Source organism: Oxyura jamaicensis, chromosome 9, assembly GCF_011077185.1.
Source record: "Oxyura jamaicensis isolate SHBP4307 breed ruddy duck chromosome 9, BPBGC_Ojam_1.0, whole genome shotgun sequence".
Taxonomy (NCBI): domain Eukaryota; kingdom Metazoa; phylum Chordata; class Aves; order Anseriformes; family Anatidae; genus Oxyura; species Oxyura jamaicensis.
Window position 1 is genome coordinate 4,432,454 of NC_048901.1, and position 26,957 is coordinate 4,459,410.

The 26,957-nt window shown below is 40.5% G+C and overlaps 1 protein-coding gene across 2 annotated transcripts; it reads right to left on the minus strand.

Moving 5' to 3' along the window:
* Positions 1-180: 180 nt before the first annotated feature.
* LOC118171662 (guanylate cyclase soluble subunit beta-2-like) lies at positions 181-22,657 on the minus strand. 2 transcript variants are annotated; one of them, XM_035334951.1, is made up of 16 exons: positions 22,549-22,657; positions 22,047-22,120; positions 21,122-21,216; positions 20,768-20,928; positions 20,255-20,354; positions 18,863-19,083; positions 18,670-18,775; positions 16,911-17,014; positions 14,539-14,755; positions 10,190-10,510; positions 9,316-9,464; positions 6,935-7,081; positions 6,501-6,655; positions 4,761-4,975; positions 4,550-4,672; positions 181-3,629 (listed from the first exon to the last, which is right to left on the minus strand). In XM_035334951.1, exons 1-16 carry the CDS (start codon positions 22,549-22,551, stop codon positions 3,487-3,489), a joined length of 2,334 nt encoding a protein of 777 aa, XP_035190842.1. In that variant the 5' UTR covers positions 22,552-22,657; the 3' UTR covers positions 181-3,486. The 2 variants fall into 2 exon arrangements, with proteins under 2 accessions (XP_035190842.1, XP_035190841.1); XM_035334950.1 differs by having other exon boundaries at positions 181-3,708.
* Positions 22,658-26,957: the final 4,300 nt, after the last annotated feature.

Below are 26,957 nucleotides of genomic sequence, written 5' to 3' on the forward strand. Positions count from 1 at the left end.
ACCAAAGAAATAATCATTTCAGTTTCACTGCTATTTTATTTGTGAATTTTATTTCCAGCATGGGTCCATACAGAGCTGCATTTTGATGTTGTAAGTATTTAATCAGCGATGCGCAGCAAATGAGGTTACAGTTTGGAAATTTTGCAAATTTCTGAAAGCACTGGCAGGGAAATGCTTTTTAAATGTTTTAATGAAAGCTTTATTGTCAGAAACCAGACACGTGTTAAGTACCTAAATCCAGTTGATTTTCCTTACCAAAGTAACAACAAATATCTTTGAAAATCTGGCCCCTAAACTTGTGAGGCACCCAAGCGCTTCTGAAACTTCATGCTTTAAAACCAGATTTAATGGGATTTGGCAATCCATATATTCTAGACAGCTTTCAAAAATCTCAGCTTTTAAATTCTCTAAGCCTCAGCATCCATGAAGTGACAGCAGGAAATTCTGTTCTCTCACCTTTTTTGTGTCAATTCAATGTAGGTAAGTCACTGCAATGAAACCTGTATTAACACGTTCTAGCTTATGACAATGTTAACTGTAGTGTGCTGAGTCTGATGCCACAAAAATGCGTAACTGTGCACGGTCAAGAAATTAAACTCACTTTACATTTATTAGAGGTGTAATGATCTTAACTTTTTTTATATATTTTTAAGAAAAAAGAACAAAAAATGTGGAAGGAAAAAGAGGGAAATGAATCAAAGTAGTCATTGAAAAATGGCGGTCAGTATATTAATGGAAACAATATTTTTGAGTGGTATTTTTGCATTATTTCAGTCTTTAGCAGTACCTACAGATCTAGAAACACAGGATGATGTACAGGCACATTAATTTTTAAAAGCAGGTGTTCAGATTTGACCCAGCTCCACATCTCCAGCAGCGCAGCAGCAGACCAGATGTAGCAGAGGCCACAGAGAAACCACTGAGCACATCAATTTTATTGAAGTACAGCATGAAGTATCTTACCATGGCACATTACTGGCAATTAACACATTCCAATATTAAATATTCATAGATTGGTCAGTGCAAAAAGGGCAGGTATAAGCAAAGCTAGATTTGGGCAGAGAGATGCAGGCAGCAATTAAGCCATGGTCCTTTTCTTTCTTCCCCCCATAGGGAATTCATTATAGTTCAGAGGGGCCCTGGCCTTCTTGCGAGAGGTTCCCTCCTGCATTAGCACCGGCCTCTGAGAGATGTTTCCTCCTGTGTAACACTTGTGCTTGGGGCTAAGTGGCTTTATATATCCATAGCAAGGCCAGATAAACACGGAGTCCACCACTGCCACGTGTTAAATGACATGTCCTCCATTTCATCAGCATGACTACTCAAGAGTAGTAAAACACGTCTCTAGGCTGGAGGCAAAAAAATCTTGTCAGAGTAGATTCTCAAGTTAAATCAGTGGGATAGCACCAATTTAACTTTTATGGCAGATCCACCGTGAGTGAGAGAGAAGTTGGGTATTACCTTTCTTTAGGAAAGACTTGTTAGAACTATGGTCACAACATTGAAGTGCAAAACTGTGAGCACTGGAAGGTGCTCCATGTCGGGGGGAGTTACTAAGGTGAAATTTAGATGTGTGTCTGAGGGTAGCACACAAGCACACCACTGGTAAAACCAATTTAACAATAATAATGCTCAGGCACATCTTCTCCCTACAGCTGATACGACCCTCTCCAAAATAATGAGCAACATCTGGATAGCAAAATCCTTCTAAATAAATACATAAATAAATAAATCCTGTCCATCATAAAATTGCACTCTTCCAGACTGGTGCTGTCCAGTTCTGTTGCTGAAAGTGCTAATGTTAAAGGGTGCAACTGTATTTGCATTTTAGTCAGTGTCAGGAGACATCCCTAGTCGTACTTACTGTACTTTGTTTCAAATTGTAGAGTGGTCTCAAAGTGCACGAACGGATCTCTTCTGCATGAAACGAAGCCAGAAGATGCACTTATAAGGTGCTCCAAAAGCTAAAAGGTATTTAGTGTATGGGACCACATGAGCAAGCCCTCTGAAATACCTGATGTGTGGATGTCAGCACTGACGGCTTCACTCTACACATCCGCCTCAATTGGTCTGCATTACTCGCTAGCATAGACAGAACCACAGAGCACCCAGCCAACACAGCTCCTGTCTCATGGGTTTAAAAAGAAAATCTAGCTAGGTGAAATTCCATCTTGTTAATACTATAGAGAGGAGGCAGTTCCTTTCATCAGTCTTTCCTCTCTGTCTGGTGTTTAAAGGGTTTCACTCTTGCCACTGACCGGGGGGTGGAAATGTGATGCTCCAGACTGTAACAGAGGAGTAACGTTATCATCTTCTCCAGTGAGTTCTTGCTCAAAGTTCATATGGGTCTCATGTTTGCGTACTTACGACAATGAATCTACACCCAAAGATAATAAATTAGTGTGCAGGGTGCATCGCATATCAAAGTCACCCAAAACCCAGCACATTCATCTACTCCATGTTCCACATAAAGGAAGGAGAGGACAATTTATGATGTGCCGGATTTCCACAATCTTCTTATCTACTGGATTTTTGCTCCTGCATGTTACACCCTTGACAGCTGAACTTCAATTTTTCTCTACCGGTTCTGATTAGGTGCGCTCTAAGAATGTATCAGCATGGAAGTGATTCAGCAAGGGAGCCTCTGACACCAGGTAAATGATGTTGATCTTTAACGGTTATTTTCAGTGATGTTAGCAGCATTAACTTCAGCATTGACACGCTCCCTCTGTAGTTCTCAAACCTTATTTTTGTTTATCTGGAGTGAGACCATGGGAAATAAACCTGAAACTCATCTGAAGGTCTCAGGTAGTTCACAGGCCTTGAACAGGCCTTCAGCATTGTGATGAATTTGATGCTACGTAATTCCACTATGTGCATTTCCTTCTCAGATCTTCTAAGTACAGCGTGGACAGCTGGTTTAAAGACTGTAGATTATTTTGTGCTTTTTTTTTTTTTACTGTTATGTGCTATAAAGTAGACAATATTGTCTCCTCAGGATGGAAAAATACAGGTTGTATTAGATGACAGAAATCTGTTCTGCACTTTTACTGCACAATGCCTCAGCCCAACAAAAGACCTATTAAGAGATTAAATTGTTGTCATAGGAGATCAAATTCTGCTGACCTTACACAGGGAAGCTGTTGGTTGTGCTGAAGTCTAGACAGATGGTCACTTCAGGGAATGTTGCTTTTTTTGCAAAAGCTCACTTGAGTAGGAATATTTCTAGTTGCATGAGTCACCTCTTTCTCGGTTGCTGCATGAGATACCAAACAGTGGTTTTTATATAGAGATATTCAAAGCCACAGCAGAAGCTGAAAAATACATCTTCAAAGTCTCTTGTGGTGGTTTCATCCTCCACTGAGAATATTATATGGCACGTGTAGATTGATTAAAAAAATATATAGCCTTCATTCTTTTTGCTGACAACTGTGATGAAATCTTTTTTTTAAAAAAACAAAATCATGTGTTACTTGATATACAAAATCAGTCCCACAACAGGAAAATGCAGTAAATCATAAGAAAAATGCTCTGTTTCATGTATAAAGGAAGAAACTTAGAGTAGATTGCAAAAATTGGAGCGAACATTTCTAATCCGTGGTTCTTCGGTAGCTGGTTTGGCTCTTTCCCTGTTCGGATGACAAGGAGCATCATCTGAATGCTGGTTGCCATGGAGACTCCCATAGCTTTTTGAATCATAAGTTTTGCCTGTAAAGAAACACTCCTTCAGTGTGAGATTTTAATGACCACAGAGGTTTCTGTTTGTCTGCACATCACATATTAGATTAACTACCATCTCAAAGCAGGTGGGAGGGGAGTAAAATATTTTCCAGTAATCAGTGACAACATTTTTAGTCTGTACAAAATCTGCAAATGATGCAAATAGAACTACAAATCTTGCTGCTTTAGATTAGTCTGTTATGGCATTAAATCCATGATTGCTTTCTCAGTATCAGCTACTTCAGACAAGAATGAGCTTTGATTGTAGAACATGAGCATGGCAATAAATCATTCTAGACCCCGCAGGAGACTGGCTTGAGAACTGATAAGCTGCGTAGCTAGTGAGGTGTCTCCCTCTCTCCCTCTCTCAGGCTTGAATTGATAAGGGCTTCCCCATAACTTCATAAAAAAGGCAGCTTTTCTAGGAAAAGATGCATATATGAAGAGTAGGGCCTGCCCATGTGAAAAGTTTTCTAACAGTTATCAGTTCTGTTTGCATTATCAGAAAGACACTGAAGTCTGACAACTATGTCAGCTTCTTTCTCCCTAGTGCATGTGTAACAGCTCGGTTTGTTCTGGAGGTGAATTTGTTTGGCCCTAAGTTATGTGCAGAATGGTTAGTTTAACCAACATGGATATACTGGGGGTTGGAGTTGGATGATCTTCAATGTCCCTTCCAACCTGAGCCATTCTATGATTCTACTGCCAGGAATTTCTGGCTTGAATAAAACCATAGTTACTCAGAAGAAGAATATGATGAAGCTGCAAGATTAAGCCTCGGTTACTCTCTAATTCTATTGCTTTTTCTAAATTGTAACTAAATAGCTACCTGTTAAATCTGAATTTTTTGCTTGATTTCTTCTTTTGAGACTGTTTTGTGCATCTGTGGGACCATCAATATACTTCATTGCAATGGCTGTGGTCTGGTCCTTCTCTTGCTGAGTCTGATTAACTGAAAAAAGAACAGAAAGGGATATTTAAGTGAGTTGTATTAACATTTGTTTCTTTAAGGAGAGAGAGATACATCAAGTTGACTCTACCTGTCTGATGAGAACTTGGTGTTGTTTCAGTCCTGCCTTCTTGAAAGGACTGAACAGATTCATGGCCAGAATCTAAGTCTTTTACTGGCCTCCCCATAATCTCATTCTCAGTTGCAGCTTTATTTCTAATGAGGAAATATGTGTGCATTTTCCCTTTGCCTTTCACTTCTATTTCTCCTCTTTCAGTCATCTCAAAATTCTTGTATTTTAGGCATCTAAAATATCAGAAGCAAAATGACACATGAAAAATTCAGGGCTAGCAAAAATGGCACTGATGTTTCAGAAGAGCTATCATAATCTAAGCAATCAAATCATAACCATTTGGGAAAAATATATATATATATATGAAAAAACATGATATTGACCATGAACCATGGAGATAATTTGTTCCAACTGTTTATTCAAGCCTAATTTGCTTTTATAGCTTTATACATACAACCTTATAAAAATTAGTGGATCACATAGACAAATACTTCGGGAAGGTTCTTTCTGACCAGTAGATAGAAATTAAGAACTGAGGCAGCCAGTATCAGTTAGACAGAACTATGTCTTTCATTCAATGAGAGAAGGCAATCAGGTCTGTCAAGTGTGCTTTACCCTCGGTAAATCCATACTAGCTATTCCCAATCACCTTCTTCGTCCAAAAATGTCTTCCAAGAGGACTTGATTTGCACTGTGGCTGACATGAGGCTGTCTAACCTACAGTTCCCCAGAGTGACCTCTTCGCTGATGGAGATGGGTATAATATTTGGCTTTCTTTGGTTGCTAGGGTGTTGATCTTCACAGCCTTCAAAGATAACAGTCAGCAGCACTGTAATGCCATCGCCCAGCTTTCTCTATACCCTTGGATGCATCATAATCTGTTCCCATTGACTTCTGTGGACTGAGACTTCTCAAAAAAATCTTGATCTGATCCTCTTCCAATACTGGTACTTCACCTACTCCTTGAACCCCGACCCTGGGTGCAGGGGCCTTAAAGACCTCATTAGTGAAGACTTAGGCAAAAGAGGCCTCGAGTAACTCAGATTTGATTTGGGGCACTGTCACCAAATCAAAACACTGCCACAGCAGGTTCACGTCTTCAGTTACACTCTTCTGTTAATGTAGCACCAGGAGCTCCTCTTACTGCCTTTGAACCTGCTTTGCTCATTTCAATGCTAGTTGAGCTCTGGCTTTCCTAATACCAGTCCCAGTTTTTCTCCTCCTCCTTTGTAGCTTATCTTCACTTCCACCTCTTGCATGCACATGTTATGAGTACACGAAATTATTGAAAATGTTATATTCATTTTTTACCGACAAGAGTTTTGGGAAGCTAAATTCCTCCCTGCATGAATAGGATAGTGGTTTATACAGTTTATCCTTAGTAGGTGCAAATAAAACTGCTTTGCCACAAATTATTATACTCAATAAGATAAATTTTAAAGTATTGTTTTGCAGGATGTAAAATTAAATGATCTGTCTTTCTATTATTGACATCATATTATTGGTGCTTCCAAATAAGCTACCACTTTTTTTCATCTTTTTTACTCTCTAGGATCAAGACTTTCAAACTTCTGTCTCCATATATATGGACACTTGAAATAATCAGAACAAAATTCTTTGCGAGCAGTGATTTTTCTTTATAAGCTGCATAAATCAATGACAAAAGGCAGCAGCATCTACATCTGCAAGCTGCAGCTGTTCAAGGTAGTGTTTTTAGCACAGGTTTTAAGAGGAAAAGTTTTCATCATAGGTACTCACTGATAGGTACTGGAGCTTAGATGAATTTTACTCGGGACACCGTGACTCTCCATCCGGGAAGCTATATTCACTGTATCGCCAAATAAGCAGTAACGAGGCATCTTTTCTCCAACAACTCCAGCCAAGACAGGACCTGTATGGATCCCAACTCTAATCTTTACAAAGACATAAAACACCCCCCAAAAATGTCATTTAACATTTAGCATCTTCTTAATGCTCTCCAGACACCTAGAAGTTCATCTTAACAAAACACTGGACACCAGTAAAATACCAAATATCCACTTGGAGAAGCTCTTGGTGAAAATACGCCCATGTGGGCCTTGCCCAAAGTCACAGTAAAGTTAAAAGAAGCTCTTTGATGTCCCACTGTAATACTTTAACCAGAAGCCCAACCCAAGAATCAGACACATTTGCATCTTTTTTTAACAACTTACTTGGATTGGATTTCCAGAAACTGGGTTCTGTACTCCTTTAGCTGCTATTACCATCCCCAAGGCAAAGTTCGCAACCCGCTCAGCGTGAGTGGAGACAGGCACAGGAACCCCACCTACGACCATATAGGCATCTCCAATTGTCTCCACCTTTAATTGAGAAGGACAAGTATATGAGTATACCACATATATCTTGTTCAGGTAACTTGCTTTGCTATTTGGGACTCTCCTTGCCTGCACCAAATCCCTCTTCCTTCTCAAAGATCCATTCCTTGGCTCCAGACTAAAAATTTCCGTGTATTTTGTCCCTGCTTACCTGACCCATTTAAGATATCAGTGTGAGAGACCCTAAGGAGTAAGAGATGCTGTACAAGTGTCAGACTGCCTTGCCTTCCACCTAACCAGGGCAGACCTTCATGCAAAGAACTATTCCCAAGCACAGGCTCCTGAGCCAAGAGGTTATCTGATAGCTGAATGCCATTAATTAGCTCTAATTCACTATTGGTTTTAACTGTGTATTTCTTTTCTTTTCTTTTCTTTTTTTTTAAGTCACAATAAATCAAGTGAGTCTATCCACTGGTGATTATTATGACATGGTTCAAATGAAATTAAGACACCTACAATTTCCAATGGCAGGATGTCAGAGAATGCAGAGTGTGAACCTGCATTCACAGCAGTTTGTGAATATCCCTCCCTACAATCGAATGCTTTCCCACAACATGCTGTAGCCTGTGAGACAAATTCTGAAGTGTTAGTCCTACCACAGGCACCCAGTCTCCTTGAAATGCCTGTTATAGCACCTGAGAAACACTTCAGTGCATGTTTCCATACCAGAATAGAGCAGGCCCTTTGGAAACAGAGACTTCTCAAATGTTTAAAATCCATTGTAAAAGACTGTTACACAGCCAGGAATTTTTTTTAACTGCTCTTCTGAGACTTCACTGTTGCATTCACCATCAGCAAGTAAGAAATTAGCTTAAATTAGATTAATTGGATTTCTTAATAATGAGCACCAATAGGAGAGCAGGAACGTAATTTCATCATTGGGCTTGTTCATTAATATAGTGACTTAAAACAGTTCAGTATATTACTCCTGAAAAATGTGTTCCTGTACAAATCTTCTACTGAAGACCCACAGTAATACCAGTAATCTTCTCTAACAAATTAAAAATAACTGTAAAAAGCTACTAATGCAAATAGATACCTTAATTATTTTTAGGCTGTGGCAGGAGATTTAATTTAACAAGATTTATTCATAAATTCAGACATTTATGAGATTGGGCCAAGTTTCTTTGATTTCAATATTTCATTTCTTTCTCAAATGCCTGAAATAGTTATCGTGTTCTCCCTCTCTGTACCTAGTTACCTCCTTCAATATTAATGGGAGTTATATACAGGCATCAAAAGGAGATTATTATAGTGACAGATAATTTGCTCAAGATGTATGATTTGGAATATGATGCTAATCTATCCTAAAATCTGTGGGCCATATCCTGGTTGCTTCAATTATTGAAAACAGTTTCCTTGCCAAGGCAGAAATTCTTCTGATTTCCCAGTACAAATTATTGCAGGATGAACTGCATGTCTTGCCTGAGTAAGGAATGAATGAGATTTGGATTTCACCCTTTACTATTTCTGCCTTCCTAAATATTTAATATGCTAGGCACAGACTGAAAATTAGGATCAGCTCCTCAGCTGCTCAAATCTAGGTAGCTCTGGAGTTGTTAATAATGCTCTATTATATGTCTGCCAGGGCTCTGATCCTTCCAGCACGGTTTGGAGACAATTCATGCATTGCAGTCTAGATCTAGTTGATGCTCTTTGGGGTCAGAAGGAGGTATACACCATTGCCTAAGATCCCGTGAGTAAAAATCAAAGTCTAGCTGTTATCTGGGTGTTGTCTGTGAGGGTATATCCCACTGACCTGTCTTACAACAATATACTGACCTGTCTTACAACAGGTTGGAGTAAAGGAACTAGGAATATTATTCAAATTGGTCCATAAACTGGAATATCCAGTCATGTTGGGTGGACATTTGACAGAGAAAAGAAAGAAATGTATAAAAACCAGCAGTTCTGGTGTAAATGTTGTGAAAGGAGACTTTAGCCCATGATAGAAGTTATACTCCTGTTTAAAACTTTTAAATATATTTAGTCACATCTCTGTACGTTTTTTGTGTCTGTTTTTTTGTTTGTTTGTTTTGTTTTGTTTTGTTTTGTTTTTTAGTTTCTCTGCGGGGCCACTATAAACATGCTGCAGAATTTCATGGTTTATCAACAATCATGCTGGGCTGAAGAAGACCGAAGTGCATTTTAAAAAAAATTGGCAAGCACAACAACGTATTTCCAGGCTATTTGTCCAGTCTTTATCACTCAACACATACCTTGTACACATCATGCACTGTGGTCAGTCTGTCAAATTGCAGGTACATTGTATTTAACATGAGAACTATCTGAATAGGCTCACATTGGGCACAAATGTTGGTAAAGGTCACAACATCACTGAACAGTATGGTGCACTCCTTGAACTCTCCTGTGAGCAGAATAAAACAGTTGTAAGTATTTGTAATGGCTGGACAATCTCAACATCTGATTAAGACTTGTTTGCAATGACTTCTTTCTAGTCATTGTCTTCAGACATAAGACTATTCAGTTGTAATATATGTGTCCGGATATGAAAGATGTTGATACAGGAATATTTCAAATATAAGAACCATAGTGCATCTAGAACAATTCATACATCTGAATATGTTCCTGTCCACCTACATTCAGGACATACTTAGCACTTTACCCCTAACTTCACGTGTGCTTACTAAAGGGAGTTTGAGCACGTTCTCACTTGCTATCCTTAAGAAAAAAAATGAATAATAATGACTCTAGGTTTATAAATACACTAGAGGAACTAGGAAAACTTTCCAAGAAACATTAATTTCTTTATTGCTTTCATTTTTGAGCTCTCATTTCCCTGTATACCCCTGTCAACAACAAAGTTTTCTGTTGAAACACCAAATTCTGCTACCCGAATGGGCAGCTGCTAACACCTTTCATCTCCTAGAGAACAGTTCTGGCAAACAACTTCCAAATCTCTGTTAGCATCAAGATTAAGGGCTGTGGTCCTCCTATCTACTACCCACGAGTTTCACTAAGTAGAAAATCTACTCCACAACAATGACAACAGGGCTGTGACAGTGCCCAATCTCTATCACCATCATGCCTGGTGCGTGAGTCATGCATCATGAATAAATACTGCTCATTCACCTGCCTCAACTCGCTTCCCTTCTTTCAGCTGGTTGGCCACGTGCTGAGGGAGCATGGCATAGAGCAGAGCTTCAGTCTTTTTCTTCTCTTCTTCCAGGTGCTTCGACAGTATTCGCAGTTCTTCCTTCTTCCTCTCCAGCTGGTTAGAGAGCTCCATCTCTGCCAGTCGCTGCTGATTGAGAAGAATCAAATCCCTGGTCACGTCATGAGGTGCAATGTCTGCAATATGCATCTGTCGTTCCTCTAGCTCGTGCAAAGTGCGAAGCAAAGGTGAGCAGAGATAGAGCATGCACTGCAGGGACTCCATCCAGATCATCTGGCCTGTTTAAAACAAGCGTTGGTAAGAGTGTACATCAACCTGGACTTTCATGTGATGTTTGGTGTTGCTGATGTTATTATTAGGGGATGATTTCTAAGGACAGTGGCTTTTTGTAGGGTCTGAGTCATTACAGGTATTAATGTTTCCTGGAATTAGAGGTGGGTTTGTTATGATGAGGTGCACTAGGTAAACAGAAAGAGTTCAGGACCCAGAAAGCAATCACTCACTACAACCACTAGGCAGAACCTAACCAAGTTTCAGGTCCTTCCTCTTTGATAGGAACCACAGCATTCACAACATTTTTCCCTTTCTCTGCTTCTCCTCCCTGAATCGCTCCTGAAGCCAATGAGTCAGCATTGTACACAGGGAAACAGACTCAAAATGATTAAGTGAAACATTTAACGTTAAACTTCAGAGTGGGTAAAATGTGACCCCAGTAAAGTCAATTAAGTTTTCCTATTGGAAGCTGGAGCTTTAAGTCACTATGCTCACATAAATAAGTAGGTACAAAAATGCCTGACAGGTAGAAGGAAGTTTTAGAGGAAAATTGGGTTTTTGTTTCCTTTGTTGAGATTTGGTTACAGGTTTGGGTTTTTGTTGTTGTTTTGTGTTTGCTTATTTTAAACCTGACTGGATAAAATGAAGTAGAATTTTTATTTGTGGCTAAAGTCCCTTGTTTTGTTAACAGCACTGTTTTCAAGGTCCCCCTGAACTCTTAATGTTTTCTGAATCTCAGGAATAGCAGATTTGACACTCATCACGTAAAGGTGAAAGAAGAGAAGGGAAAATTAGGTCATATTATATAGTACAAACGAGCAAAATCGAGGTCATAGAATACTTAAAGCAAGTGTTGTTACAGTTAATTACATGAAGCTGAATCATTCCATACTTGTTCCTCTCAATAAAAATAGAGCAAATAAAATCTCTGTGTTGCTACAACAATTTCAACTGGTAAGCTCTTACATAACATAAGAGAGGGGGAAAAAAAGACAAATCAATCTGTAAATGTCACTTCGAAAAAAAAAAAAAAGTAATAAAATCAAAGCACAGTTAATTTATTTTTATCCATATTTGAAACCCAGCCAGTATGAAATAACTCCCCTCAGAGGTATAAATTAAGAATTGAATAATGTATTCACATTTTAGGACTCAAAATGCATGGAGTCACAAGGGAAGACGTATTTTCCTCCAGCTGTAGAAATTTTATCAGAAATTTATCTTTAAGCACTTCCTTCTTCCCCTGCCCCTTCCCTCCCCTTTGCCTGACAGATCTGGAACTGTGCGCTGGCAGGAGCGCTGTGTTTTGTGGTGTATTGCTGGAATGCTCGCCCAGTGTTTTAATTATTCTCTTTATGTGCCAAACATGTAATCCAAGATCTGTGAACTGGTATTGCCTGTGCTAGCTGGCTGGGTTTAAAATGTTGTTCCAAGTACAAAGAAGTAATTTCTTTATCAAAGAAAATTCTTAGCAATGCAAAGAGATTCAATTTCAGGTGGATATGCTGATTTGCAGAGCTACAGGGAGGTGAGACCTAGTCAGTTAGTTTTACACAGCTCACTGCATTGCCACGCTGGGCCTGGTGGCAGCAATACCAGAAGCTGGCTCTGAGGGCTGGCATTGTGTCCCCTCCACCTTCCACAGGTCCCCAGAGAAACTGAAGGCCTTAGTTGAGCACTGGGGAGATTCACAGAAAAACTGGCTGTGAATCCCAACCAAAACCGAGAGTGACAATACAGCCATTGTGCTGAGGTTGCCCCAGAATGCTTAAATTACTACTTCTGACCTCTGCAAAGAAAAATACTTAGGGCAGCATCATGGGGGAAACACTCATACCTATTATGGGAAATCACCATGACTGGGTGTCTCTCTGAAGTGCCTGTAAAACGGGAGGAACTAGAGGTCTGTGTGCAGTTACAGGGTTACCATGTCTTTGGGATCAAAGACTTGGTCGGATAGTCCTGGAGAACTGCAAAGGATGAACACAGACTCTTTAGGATGGACAGGCAGGCTAGGAGGGAGCGGTGCCTTTCAAAAAGTAAGGGGAGTGCATGGAGCTCTGCCTATGGCTGGGTGATGAGCCAGTGCATAGATAAGAATTAGAGGACAGACCAATGTGGGTGACATTGTGATGACAGACACCCTGCTCAGGAAAAAAAAGTAGGTGAGACCTTCCTAAAAAAAGTGGAAGAAGCTTATGTCCACAGGCCCTGGTCCCCATGGAGGACTTAAAACTACTTTGATAACTGCTAGAAGGACAACACAAAAAGATACAAGCAATCCAGGAGGTTTCTGGATGTAAGTAAGCTTTCTGACACAGGTGTCTGATGAACCAACAAGGGGAGGTGCTCTGCTGGACCCAACACTTACAAGCAGGGTGGAACTACAGATGTAAAAGCTGAGGGCAGCTTTGGATGCAGTAACCATGACGTGGTGGAGTGCAGGCTCCTAGGAGGAACAAACAAGGCAAAAAACAAGATCATGAGACTGTACTTTGGCCTCTTCAGGGACCTGCTTGGAAGAACTGCATGGGATACAGTCCTGGAAAGAAGAAGGGTCCAGAAGAGCTGGTTGATTTCTAATGATCTCCTCCTCTGAGCTCAGGAATGGTGAATCCCGATGTGCATGTAAGTCAAGCAAATGTGGCAGGGGCCTGCATGGATGAACAATGATCTCTTGACTAAATTAAAAACAATACAAGAGGTGAAGTTGGGAGAAAGAGGGTTAAAAAAGCCAAAGCACATCTGCAGTTGCATCTGCTGAGGATGCAAGGATCTGCTGAGGATCAAGGCTAAAAAGAAGAGCTTCTGTATCAGCAGCAAAAGGAAGAGTAGAGAAAACATAGGCCTGTTGCTGAACTGGGCAAGGGAACTGCTGAAAATGGACATGGAAAAGTCCAAGGGACCCAGTGCCTTCTCTGCTTCAGTCTTTGCTGGTAAGAATTATCCTTCAGGAATTCCATGCCTCTGAGAGCAGTGGGGAAGTCTGGAATAATGAAGACCTATCCGTGGCACAGTAGGTTAGCAAATATTTAAAAAATTGGACATACAGAAGTCCAGGGACCTGATGTAATGCATCCAGGGGTGTGGAGGGAGGTAGCCACCATCATTATGAGGCCACTTTTGATAGGTTTGAGGGGCCATGGTAACTGGGGGATATTCTCGAGGGTTGGAAGAAAGTAAATGTTACTTCAAGTAGTAAAGGATGGAGGACCCAGGAAGACTTACAGCAACTATCACATGAAAAGAAGCTAAGAGAGCTGGGATTGTTCAGCCTATAGAAGACAAGCTTCAGGAGGAGCTTATCAATAAGCATAAACACCTGATGAGAGGAAGTGAAAAGGACCATTTTCAGTGGTATTCAATGAAAGGACAAGAGACAATGGCTGCTAATTGAAATGCAGGAATTCCATTTAAACATAGGAAAAAAGTTTTTTGTTGTTGTTGTTGGTTTTTTGTTTGTTTTTTACTGTAAGGGTGGTCAAACACTGCAATGGGTTGCTGGGTGAGGCTGTGGGGTCTTCATCCTTGAACATATTCAAAACCCAACTAGACATGGTACTGAGCAACCTGTTCTAGTTGACCCTGCTGTGAAGGAGGATAGACTGGGTAATCTCCAGAGGTCTCTCCCAAACTCAGCTGGAGTTGAGTCAATTCTTTGATTCCGAGAATGGCCAAGACTAGAGGTAGTTCAGAAAATGATCTAATCCTACCTTGGCCTTGTCCCTGTTGCCCAGGAAACCTGCAAAGATACATGTTTTGCAGCAAAACACAGTCTTTCCAAGACTTTCAAATGGGAACACTACCATTATTTCTAACTGAAAGCCTTCAAATTCTGGTGAAGTAATAGCAGAATTTGTCTACAAGCATCTTGAAGTACTATTTCTGTAAACAGAGTCATCTAATCCTCTCCTCACTGCACAACGAGACTATTTATATGTGAAGCTGGGAGTACAAGGAAAGGCATTAGTTCAACTCCAGCAATATTCTTCATTTAATATGAACATTTATGCTACTGAAAACAGTGAAGTACCTCTAAGCTCTAGCATTGGCCGTTGTTTCCATGATTCTGGCATCATCTCTCTCCTAGTCTGGAAAACAAATTGGCTGTTGATAAATTTCTGAATGCTAGAGATGGTGAAGGGTACTTCTGGGTGAACGATACTGAAATACTGATCCAAGCAGATGCCCATGGTCTGAAGGCCAGGTACAATCTTTTGAATGCTCACCCCAGCTTGCTTCACTCTGAGCTTAAAAAGAAAATATGGACAACGGGTTATAATCCATATCCTGTTTGGCTTCAGGCTAAGATACAGCAGATCACTGTTTATACAAGTATACGTACTCAGCCTTGCTATACTACACAGATTGTTTCTGAGCAAAGTTTCTATCTTATTAGCATATTACTGCAAAGCTCTGAATGAGTTTTCTTCATGGCAAGGCAGCCCACAGAAGGGTGTTATTATCCAAATGCTCTTCAGTATCAATTGTTAAAACCGACCCCCCCCCCCCCCGTATCTGCTCTTATTATTGTTTGTATTTGTGTAGGCCTAATGTAATTGTGTTGATTCCAGCACACTTAAGCATACCACTGAGGGAAGGAGAAGCAAGTGCATTGTTTCACGGCAATATGCAGAAGGGCGATATTGCATGGAGTAATTCTCAGTATACTTGCTAGCATTCTGGAGAAAAAAAGTGTTTCAGACAGGAGGATCTTCACTCTTTTCCATCCTCTCACTGCTCCCTAAGGAGCATCAATGTTATAGTAACTTTGCAGAAAAGTACGGGGAATTTGTATTGTGATTCAGGGCTCTCTTCCTCTTTTGGCATGTGTTAGAAAAGACAAAAAATATATATGTAGTTTATTATTTATGCTGTATCTTCCGAATACCTAGGGGACAGAAAGAAGAGAGAGGGGACTATAGTTTCTTTCCTTCTTTCCTCAAGTACTAACAGCAGTAGCAGTTCACCGGGATGAGTGGTGGCACGTGTTGTAAGAGAACCCCCACAGGTCCCTGGCCCTGCTTCTCCAGCCACGTGGCAGCTGCAGGAAGCCCTAATTTCCCATGGCTGTTATGAACATCTAGCTTTGTATGGGAATGTTCAAGAGGGATGTCTCTAATACTTCTTTTTAAAATTTAAAACTAAACAGGTATACTTTTATACATATTGTATATACAGATATGGACACGATGTAACATACATGTATATATGAAGATAAAACATCTCAGCATTGTATGTAGCTGCAAGAGAGAAACAGATACCAGCACGCATTCTAAAAAGAAAATAACTGTGGTACAAAATGTCTTGGCAACTTTTAGTTTTCTAAAGGATGGTTACCTTCTTATTTCTTCTTTTAACCATTACTATGTAAGGCTTCAGTCATTCTCGTTTAGCCAGATGACCATAGATGATGGCTTAACTCCTAAAGAAATACCCACCCTGCCATCATTGCTTGTCATCAGGGTTACTGAAGCTCTGACCCAGCTACCAATAATGGCTACAGGACTAGCCTTTTTTTCTACACCAGGATTTTTATCAAATTGTGCTGACTGGCTGTCTTAAAAGGCTAACCTTTGGCTAACACAGACAGTGACATGCCCTCTATCAGCATGATGCCAGAAATGTTCCTGAGTGGCTGTATTCAGCTATCTTCTGCAGTCCCACTCTAAATTTCTCCTTTCTTTGCTCCTCTGTTAAGCTAATATATTCTGTGCAATATTGGGAGCAAGAGGTAGTGTAGCTTGTTGGGGACCCAGGCTATTTGGAAACTAGCCACAGAGCAGTCCCTGCAAAGGCAAACGAAATTCCACTGCTGTAGAGAATGTGTGTGTATAGGAGAGGAGAGCTGAACTGGAAAATAAAGACATTTCGGGGTTCAGTTCCTACTAGATGAGACTGCGTGCTGCTTGATTTAGTAGGTGTCTGGGTTTTCCTAATGTGGAGTTTTAGAAAGCACGTAGAACCTCAGATGCAACCAAAGCCTTACAAGCTTTTGGATAGATTGTTAACTGGGAGAAGTGTGACTAACTGTAAGTACAAAGGAGTTTAAAGGATGGGTCATGTCTCTCACATATCCAAGGACAGGAAAGATGCCAGAAACTTCAGAAAATTCTGTTCTGTGTTTGGTAGACTGCTGCAATATACCTTGGTAGCATGTTTGCAACTGTTTCATATGTGGTAATCTCAATAAAGTCAAAGGAGATTCCTATTTGAAATGATCAAGATTCTGTTACTATGAGCGACTTTTATTTCGTATCTCTATAAAAAGCAATTCTGTAAATGCTACAAGTGAATGTGCACTGCATACAGAGCAAACAGAGATGAACTGTAGGACAGTCACAACAGAAGAAAACAACGATATGTTTTTGACAAATTAAATGCCCTTACACATGGTTGTCCTACCTCTTTGTCAAAAACCATATGAAAAGGAAGCCCATTGCAAAATGTTTTTGTGTCAATCCAGAGACTCTTGGGATAAACAGGGTCAAATCCTCTCAGGAGTTTACCTGTAGCAAGATAAATGTATTGTTTTTAATCAGGCTACACCTCATAAAACCATTCAGCATTACTTTCTAGCATTCAGTAAGATAGGACTCTGTATCAAAATGAGTTAAGACAAAGTAAACTGTGTGTGGATCCAGAAATATACATACATCCGTGCTAAATGCTGTGCAGTTTAATGCACAGCTGATTAGCAACTAATCTGAGTTGGCCAAATTTAAAACTTAACCACATTAAAAGCGCAGAGCACTACATGCATGAAATTATGTGGAAACAGTAGGAGTAGACAAGTGACGGTAGATATTGCTGCTCTGTGAATCTACAGATGTCACAGCAATATAACACAAATATATCCCATAGAAGTGTACACAGAAGTGGACTTAATATACTGTGGCAGACACTTATGAATACTTATGAAGAAAAAGCTCAGCAGGATCTGGATTTTAATCTCCTGTACAAGGAACATTAGTCCACAGCACAAAGAGCAAATTGCTGTTTGATTTTATTTTACTTACCCTGAATATTTTTCAGAACAGTCACAATATTTACACAGAAGGTTGTGCTTGCTAGTGAGCAGTTATTTTTATGATGCATATTCAGAATAAAATGGGTAAGATAGCCAAAAGTTTTCATTTGACTGGAGCACCTTAATTCCTTGACTTCACAGTATACACAAGCATTCTCCAGTAGCTCACAATAACCAACTGGTTAATTGTTTCAAGTGATCTTTTTTTAACAGAAGGTTGCTATTACAGTTACTCCAGTAAATTGTTTGATAACACATGCTGAAGTCACTCAGGATACTGGTGCAAAGATTATGAATTTATGACACAACTTTAAGACCTCTTACTGCTTCAGTGGAATTCAGTATGCTTCTGTCATCTTTCAAAGTTAGGCTCTTGATAATTTCTAGTCTTTATTGTTAAAGGTTTGTCATTTGTTTGTTTTCTAAATAACAGTGCTACTCTAAAATTTGCTTTTGAGTATCTATTAACTTCTCAATATATCTGCGCTTGCAATACATTTGGCATTACAGTGGATGATATCAGTTTCACTTTTTCACTCCCTCCTAGAATCTAGACAGTAGTATCGTACTAAACTGGATTACCATTCCTCCTGAGGAATCAAAAGATCCTAGCCACAACAACACTGGTAACACCTTCTGGTTTCCCAGCAGGGACAAACAGACATTATTAGACTACTACTGGTAGCTTTTTGGGTAGTAGAAGGTGTAATCTGGCTTTCAGAATTTACTACAATTGTAAAGAAATCGCAGTTACCAAGTTAAAAAAGCATTCTTTAAATTCATCAGTTTAGAGAATGTGACATGAAAGGGAAGTATCAGATGTACCACACAATGCCATTTTTTTTGATAAATACTTTGCCGAAGAAGACCATGTTTATGAGACAAAAGCGACAGGTCATATTCCATTTCAGTATCTGTCATTATTGAGCATGCTTATTATCTGCAATTTATTTTTTTTTTGGCTTACCAAAGTCTAACTGAAAGAAGTGTAACCAGAAACATTTTGAAAAGATGCAGAGGAAATACAAATGGTAACTTTGAAATGGATGACTGGGTGAAGACAGCAAGACTTACTGTTTTTCTTATTAAAGAGACTCATAAATGGTGACAAGCTCCCTCTGAATGATCTCTCACCTCTTCCTAATGTGATTATTCCTCTTATTGTTTTCCAGTGACTTTTCTTGACAGGGCAGACCAAGTTTCCTCTGTCACTAATTGTATTCTTGGCTTTTTCAGGGTCCTGTTGAAATAAACCCAAAGGGATTTTTCAAGGGTATTTTATTTTAATCATATTTTAATAATATAATGATAAAGAATATTGAAATACCTCATTATTCAGGTGGGTCTCACTTTGTTTTTCAGAGTCAGCAAGATATGGAGGTGAGGAAGAATATTTCTTTCTTTCTTTGTATGGAAGTACTGGGTTTTGAGTGACAAGAAAAACAATATGCTCTTTTTTCCCAGTTCTTTCTTCTTCTTCTGTTTGATTGACTATTTCCATTGAAATCTCAATGTTAAAAAAATCCGCAGCTGCTGCACCAATGATTCCTGAAGGTGAAACAAAAAACAAAATATTACCAAGAACAAAACCTTTCAATTTCCCTTTTAGAGAGCTCACAATGGAATTTCACTGTTTCAGGAATTACTTTTCCAAACGAGTCTGGGAGAAGAAGGCGACCTGCAGTTACCTATTTCATTCCTACTACCATTGTCACGGTAAGAATATGTGTATAATAAGATATTCTCAGAAGCCACTGTAGTTTTTTGTTTGTTTGTTTACTCTGTCTGATGAGAAATGCTTTATTTTCACTAGAAAAAAGATCAGCAGACTATCTTAATAAGGTGGCCAAATAGTCATAAATTGCAATAATATAAATTCCCATTAACCTCAAAACCACACAGAGTCTAAAGAGATTCTGCTATAACAATTTCAGTAACTGCAGAATATTTTCTTTTGAAAGAAAGTATGTCATGAAGATGCGTTATCAGTCTTCTCATTTCTAGTTAACTATTCGGTGAAATATTGGACAATGACATGAAAAGCTGTGTCTGAAATTCCAAGTAGCCCTGTGTTCCAATAGGAATATGAGTTTTGATAAAGGGGGAAATTTTGATAAACTTGTTATTCAGAAGCATCTAGGAAATAAATGAATATGATAATCTCTTACAGACTTGTAGATGTTTAACCTTTGCATAATTGCAGAGATTTCCCCAAGTTAAAGATCTTTACTCCAATAAATGCTATAATAAGGATCAGTTTTGAGCATTGTCGAATAGCAGTTTTACAAAATTGCATGTTCTGCAGGAGTATGTATGTATGTCCTTAAATCAACTATAATTTTTAGTCACTATAATTTAAGGAGTATGAATTATTGAGAATAAATCAACAGCTATAAACAAAACACACCATGGACTTTAATTTCACTTCCACAGAAGGAATTCTACAGGAATTCTCTAGAAATTCTAGAGCACAGACACTGAAGGCTGGGTTGGCAAGTTATGAATCCTGGTGAAGCCACTGGGAGCTATGAGTGATCAGGCAGTCAGGGAAATACAAAGGCTGGATGTCTGATGACTAGACTTTACTAGGCTTCAATTTAATGACCAGTCCTCATCTGAAAAAAGATTCTGAAACCTGAGCAAATTGTATCTGCAAATATATTAGTCCGTATTTATATTGCTTACCAGATGATCTGTACTCTGTATTCTATCTGATTACCTGGCACAATATGGTATAGACCTCTTCTATCTGAATAGTAATGTAAATGCATTGACCCATCTTCATTTTTTTCTACTCTAAAAGACGGTGCGTTCATCTCCTGAGGAAAAACAAAGCAAAACAAAAGAAAACCTTCAGTATCCTTCTCTGATAAGGAATATGGTGATTTCCATTTGCACAAAAGCATTGTGTGCCTTAACAAAATAAGCAGTAATACAAACAAGCTGAAATGTAGAAAATGAAATATGCTCAACCCTGAAGAGCCATCTCCTATTTATTACAATAGTCTGTGTACAAAGTAATAGCTATTGATCTATTGTTGTGAACTACTCAGGAAAAAAAAAATTAAAAATATTGTCCTAACATTTTGTAGTAATCAGTTTCAGAACATAGGAGAGGCTATTAGAGCAGCTTTCTCCCTTACTTGTACATACCAATGAGATGCTCTTCTTTGTGTTGCAAACCCTGGCAGAGTCCACCTATACCCGCTCAGTAATTACTACTTGAACTTGCCTGGTAAGAGAGGGACAGGTAGCTGTGTAATGCATCCAAGTTCTCTATGAACTCATATAGATTTCCACCCAGTGTTCTCAGCATGTGATCATAGCCTGATCGTTTACAGAATTCAAAGAAATATTCTCCAAACTCTCTCAGAACCATGTCAGCAGGAACACCTGGCAAAATAAAAGTATCTATATGACTACAAAAGTCTTGGAAATTCTTGCAATGCTGTCAGACAGATTAAGAGGAAATGCAGAACATTTGCAACGTGGGGAATGCATTCCAAAAGCGCAGGAGACCAAAATGTGGGGTGCAGTCTCAGGCTTGAATCAGGAGGGCTCATTTTTGAGGTATGGTGACGCATACCTAATACTTTGCAGGCTTTGTCAACAAGTTGCATTGTGATCTCATCTTTGTAAACTTCAAAAGTCAAGAAAGTATCCTGAACTCCGGCCTGGAGTCTGTAACAGGAAAGAAAATGTTCTTGTCTCAGTGGTGTTGTAAATATGACATGTTTGGGTGACTAAGCCAGCATTCATTTAACACTATCAGCTATTAACACACTTCTTAAACTCCTTCACGCATTATATTGGAACACACTATTTTCAGTAATAGTTAAAAAGCGTTGCTTTAAAATGGCTGAATGTTTGTGTCCACTTCCAAATTTCTGCTATTTCATGTTATGCTAATAAGATAAATTCTTCCCAGGATTAGGGCATCATAATGTGGAGTTGTTAGAGCAATTACAGTGGTAGCTTGTCTTCTGGTCTCCTGGCTTGCTGTTCAATACAGCCACATTGTCACGCTCTTAGGTCTCCACAGATCTGACCAAAAACTTGCTGAATTTTTATACTGTCTTCAGTGGCTATTTTATGTATATATCTAAGAATCATTTGTATATCTTCAGGTCTTGGAAAATATCTAAAAGCTTATAAAGTAATGATAAAAATGGAAAAGATCATATATTTACCTACTTTTCTGAAGGTACTGGAATGAAACTGACTTAGTAACAAGAATGATACATTTCAGGGTAATTACTTTTTGATATTGTCACAGTGAGATGGTGACGCTATTGCACAATTGTCCATAAGACAAAGCATCATCCTTAATTATGTGGTATAACAAATTAATACCAGCTGACGACCTGTTACAAAGAACCTCTTGCTTTTGCCCTGGTAGGTACTTCTAAAAAAATAATTGAGATAAGCATCAGCTGCCAAGAAATTATAATCTGCTGCTAAATTCATGAACATTTTCTTTACATATACCACATTTATTGCAAACGTGTTACCTTAATTTTTCCCATACTTCTTCGCCATACTTTTCAACCACCAAAGACTTCAGGCACGTGTTTATAAATCCATACTGCAAAAGCAAACACATGAAGACGGAACAGATTACACCGATTTCCAAACTGCAGCCCAAACATGCCCTCCTATTGCATTTAAGACCCCGCTGCTGGTTTTATACCGCAGAAGGGATAACGTGTGACAGCCCTCCCGCCTCCCGGCAGGGATCGTACCCTTCACCCCATCCTTTTACAAAGCCGGGTGAGCAGTCCCGTGCCGTTCTGCAGCCGAGGGCCCAGCACCGCCCTGCCCGGGCTCTGTGGGGCCGTGCCGCAGCCCCAGCAGGACCCGGCGGCTCTGCCCTGGCTGTCCTTTCGGGGTTAGGGCTGGCGAACCAGGCGCTGCGGGGTACAAAACGCAGGGTGCGAGCTGCCCGCCCTGAGGTGCCCCCGCGCCGCGCCGCCCGCCCGCCCCGGCCCCCTCGCAGCCCCCGGGGCCACTCACCATCCTGCCGCCAACCTCCGGAGCCGGAGCCCGTCGCCTCCCGGCCTCCGTGCCTCCCTCCCGGCCTCCTTCCCTCCCTTCCCTGCCTCCTTCCCTCAGCCGCCGCCCGGGGGCCGCCTCCCCGCACGCCCCCGGCCCGCCCGGGGGGAGGCGGCCGGGCCCGGCCGGGTGCCCCAGCGCCAAGCCGGGGCGGTGGTTTTGGGTGACAAGCACAGCCCGTGCCCTGCCCTCCCTTCAGTCCCACGGGCTCCGGGGTCCCCACTGGTCCCCACAGCGGGGGGTTGCTGGGACAAATGACCCAAGCTCTGCACCCCATGCACGCACACTCCAGGCTGGAGGCCTGCTGGGATGGCCTAGGGGTGTCCGTGGGGTGTGAACGTCTTTGCTGGTCTCTGTCTTTCCTGGGTGATCCCAAATTTTTCTATAAATGTGTACCTGTGAGAGGTGACGCTCGCCAGCGTGGCAGCTGAAATGTCTGTTGGCTGCCCGTGCTGTGGCATCCTCCATAGCGCATCCCATCGTTGCCCAGTGTTGGGTGCAGCTGGTTGTGCTCACCTGGCTTTTGTGGAGCTCAGCCTAAGTCCCTGCATATTTCTCCTGGGCCTGAGAGAAGGAGAAAGAGGATTGGTGGGAGTGTTGGTGATTTTTATTTTATTTTTTTTTCACGTTACATCCATCTGCTGAAAGGGCAGCATAAGAAAACAAGTCCAGAAGGGCTGCCCGCCACCCTCAGGGTCAGAAACCCTCGCAGAGAGCCCAGCAGCACGTAGTGTGGATCTCCCCTACCTCCTCAGTGGTCCAGGAGCTGTTTGTGGTGCCTGCATACTGCACATCCCCACCGCATCCTTCTCACCTCAGTTACCTTACAGAGGAGCACATCAGGCTGGCTGCTCAGTCACAGCCTACAAGGTAACTAAAAATAACCCCAGTACGAGCACACCTCCGTCACCGCCATCACTACAACTGTAACTTACTCTGTGATTACCCATTATTTTTTTCCACACAAGTTTTACCCACGTAAACTTGCTGCTGATACGAATGCAAATAATGTGACACTATAATGACAAATTAGGGAGATAAAGCTGAAGAAAATAGAGGAGCATTAGATGCCACATTCTGTAAGAGCTGTATATTTTTGTGTATTGCTTTCAAAATATATTAAATAATACTAATTTTAGCTTTATAAAACTTGAATCACTATAGAGGTTTGCAAATTAAATAAGTTCTTTAGCATCTTTAATTTTTCTTATGGTATGTATAACACCTAAATGAGCAATCTGAAGATTTTTAGTAACAAAGTTAAGTAACTATCAAAAACATTTGGAGATGCAATTTGGATGAGCTATCCAAAACTCAGATTAATGCCTGTATATTAACTCTGTACTGTACAAGGTAATTCATATTGGAATTGACTTTGTGGTCTTTGCTTTAGCCCTTCTGCTGGCTAGTGAATTGATTCTATTTTTTCAGGTCTTTTTGCCATGATGAGAGAAAATTGGATAAAGACTATTCAAGTCAGGATTGTCTGCAAGCAGGTCACTGGTGGCCCTTTCCAGTCCATGGACCACAATGTAGTCTCAGTCACATTTGCCATCCCTAGTTGGACAACAGAAGACTTCCAAGTAAGAGAACATAAAGTAATGAGATAGAAGTCTTTTAATATCTTTCTGGTGTGATTTTTTTGTTATTCTTTTGGCACAATGTAAGCAGTGCTACAATTCACAAAGCTTTGGAGAGCAGCAGCTATTTCTGTGTCTAACTACCAGTCTAATCAGAGACAGAACACCCCACATGTTTCTGTATCTCAGCCCACTGTGTGTCAAATGAAGACAACAGTACTCCCTCTCTCAGTCTGTTTGTGTGGTCCAGGAACACAATCTCCCCTGGTGCCGTGTGTTCAGGTCTCTCAGTGTGTACCGACACATGTTGACCCTTTGCAGTGGTCTAGCACTGGAGCAAAATGCCACCTGCTATGGCCAGTAAAGGGTACGTAAAAGAGAGGTCGGAGCAAGGCTTCTTTAGTTTCAGAGGATTTCTTGCTTCTCAGAACAATTAGGGTGGATGGGGATAAGTTCAGGCAAAACTGGGCACTGTTATTTTCCTGGTTTCTATCCTATAAGACTATAACCCTTTTTGTGAGGGCACATTTGAAGTATGTTTGGAAAGTCCTCGGTGGTCTTCATCTGTGCAGAGCTTTTCCATCTTCTCATAAGCAGCACAGTGCCCATTTCTGATGCTGGGCTGGAGACTAGGTCAAGTACTGATTGAGTGTATCTGCCCCTTATGAATGGCTAAATGTCATGAGTCTGGAAGCTAAACAGCAGCCTAAGTACTGTTCTGCAGCCCCTGTAAGTTCTGAAGTCTTCCTTGCAGTTTTTCAGCACTTGTGTCTTAAGTTTTTTCTGCCTTTATGTCGAAAAGTCCATTAATTCAGAAGGGTGGTGCTGTGGCCTTACCAAAAAAGATATTCATCTGTACCTGACAAAAACAATTATACCTAGAGCCAATTTTCCCTGGCCTTTTGTTGTGCTCGTACCCAGCTAGTAATAAACAACATCCTTGAGCTCAGGTAGTTCAGCAAAATAAATGAGCTATCTGCAAGAGCTGGATACACTTTCTTTCTTCAATTAGATGAGAAGTGAAAGTCAGCAATAAAGCTATTTATAACTTCTGGTTACGGCCTTGGAGAATGTAGTCACAGACTTTCTTAGTCTGTGCATGCAAAGGCATCCTCCTTTTTGCTACTTTTTCTTTCTGTTGTGCAATTATTAGCAGCAGTGAAGAGCCATATGCTAGTTGCCGTGATGTAGGGACTGCTCCCGTAACTGTCTGAGCAGATCACATTCTAAACATTTCAGTCTGAAGCCCAAAATACCACTGTTGTAATGGAATACTTTCTCCAACTGGTTGCCAGCAATCTCTGCTACTGAAGACCCCCAGTACACAGTCCTTGCTTTAAACATAGCCTCACATCCGTTGTTCAGGTATCACATGCTCATGTTTGTCTTGAATTAGCCTGCAGTGACTTATCGGTGACTTGAAGAGAAAAAGGATCTGTCCTTTGACCAAAGGAAACCAAAAGGGAAATTTTATGTGTTGGTAGGCTTCTAGTACTTCATGCTACTAAAGCATGAAGACAGCTGAAGTAGAGTTTAGATTATGAATAAAAATAAACACAGAAGATGTGCTGCCCTGCATAGTTTGGATGGCTCCAGTTTTTGAAAGATATATTTAAGAACCCCAACATTATATCTGAATTCTTACTAAAGAATCTGGCCAAAATGTAAATGTTATCAATGTGGACTAACTCAATTTCAGAGAAAGCATGCTACTGCAGGCTTTGCTCTCAAGAAGGCTTTCAAAAACCCAGCTCCTCTGGTTAACAGTTAAACTGAGCTGGAGATAGAAGGCTCTGTCAATAGTATTCAAATCATCTTTGCAAAACTGTCAGGAAAAGTTATTGGCTCGGGTCCAAAATCTATTCACAAGTGCACTTTACCACACTGGAGGGAGGGGATTTAAGAAATGAATGATTTGTTCACAGAGCTGGATAGCCTTTGGCATCGTTCCCTTTCCCTCTTCTTTCCATGTGTGCTGCCCATGTAGTTAATCTCTTCCTGTGTGTGAATTGCTCTGCGCTCCCCTGGCATTTCCCTTCCTGGGCATTATTCTTTTCTGAGCCTGGGGAAATCAGGGCTGCATCAGTGAAAATATGTGTAATGCAAAGGAGAAATGGACCCTGTGTTTACATCTGCTGCATGAAACTTTAAATAGAAAGTCTTTGTCCGTGTTCCTCTGGGCATTTTCTTTAGCTCGTCTCTTTTATCACTACTTACATTCAGCAGTGGGTATCCAATATCTTTGTTTTCTAGACAGAAAATAGCTCATTACTGGTATTTTGGCCTCTGATTGCTAGTTAATGAAATTTGTTCCAGCTTTAACATCACTGCAACAAGTTACAAAGAATCATTTGTCTTCACTGCATGGGCCGGGCTCATTTCTGCTGTAGCTCATGGGCAGCACAGTTATCCAGGAGACTAGAAGAATGCAGTAGAGAATAATGCAAAAAAAAATGGGTAAAAGCCAAGGCTCATCAATCTTTGGTGCTGTGGTATTACGTCCGTATTGTACTCAAAGCCGTGCAGTTTGAACATATTAGCATATGAAGCTGGTCGATTGCTTTCTGGGGTCTTGCTCTTTTGGAAAAGTAGCTACAAACTTAAAGGTGCTCAGGTCAAGTGAAGAAACAGTTTCATACTGGCTGGCACAGGCTGTGCTGTTGAGCAAGGTTGTATCTGTGGAGCCTGTTGTATACTTCTCTTCCTTCCCATCAGCTGTCCTTCCTGGAGCTTGAAAAAGAAGGCATTTGGGTACCGTTCCTGTCACCTGTAATCTTCTATGTAATTAAA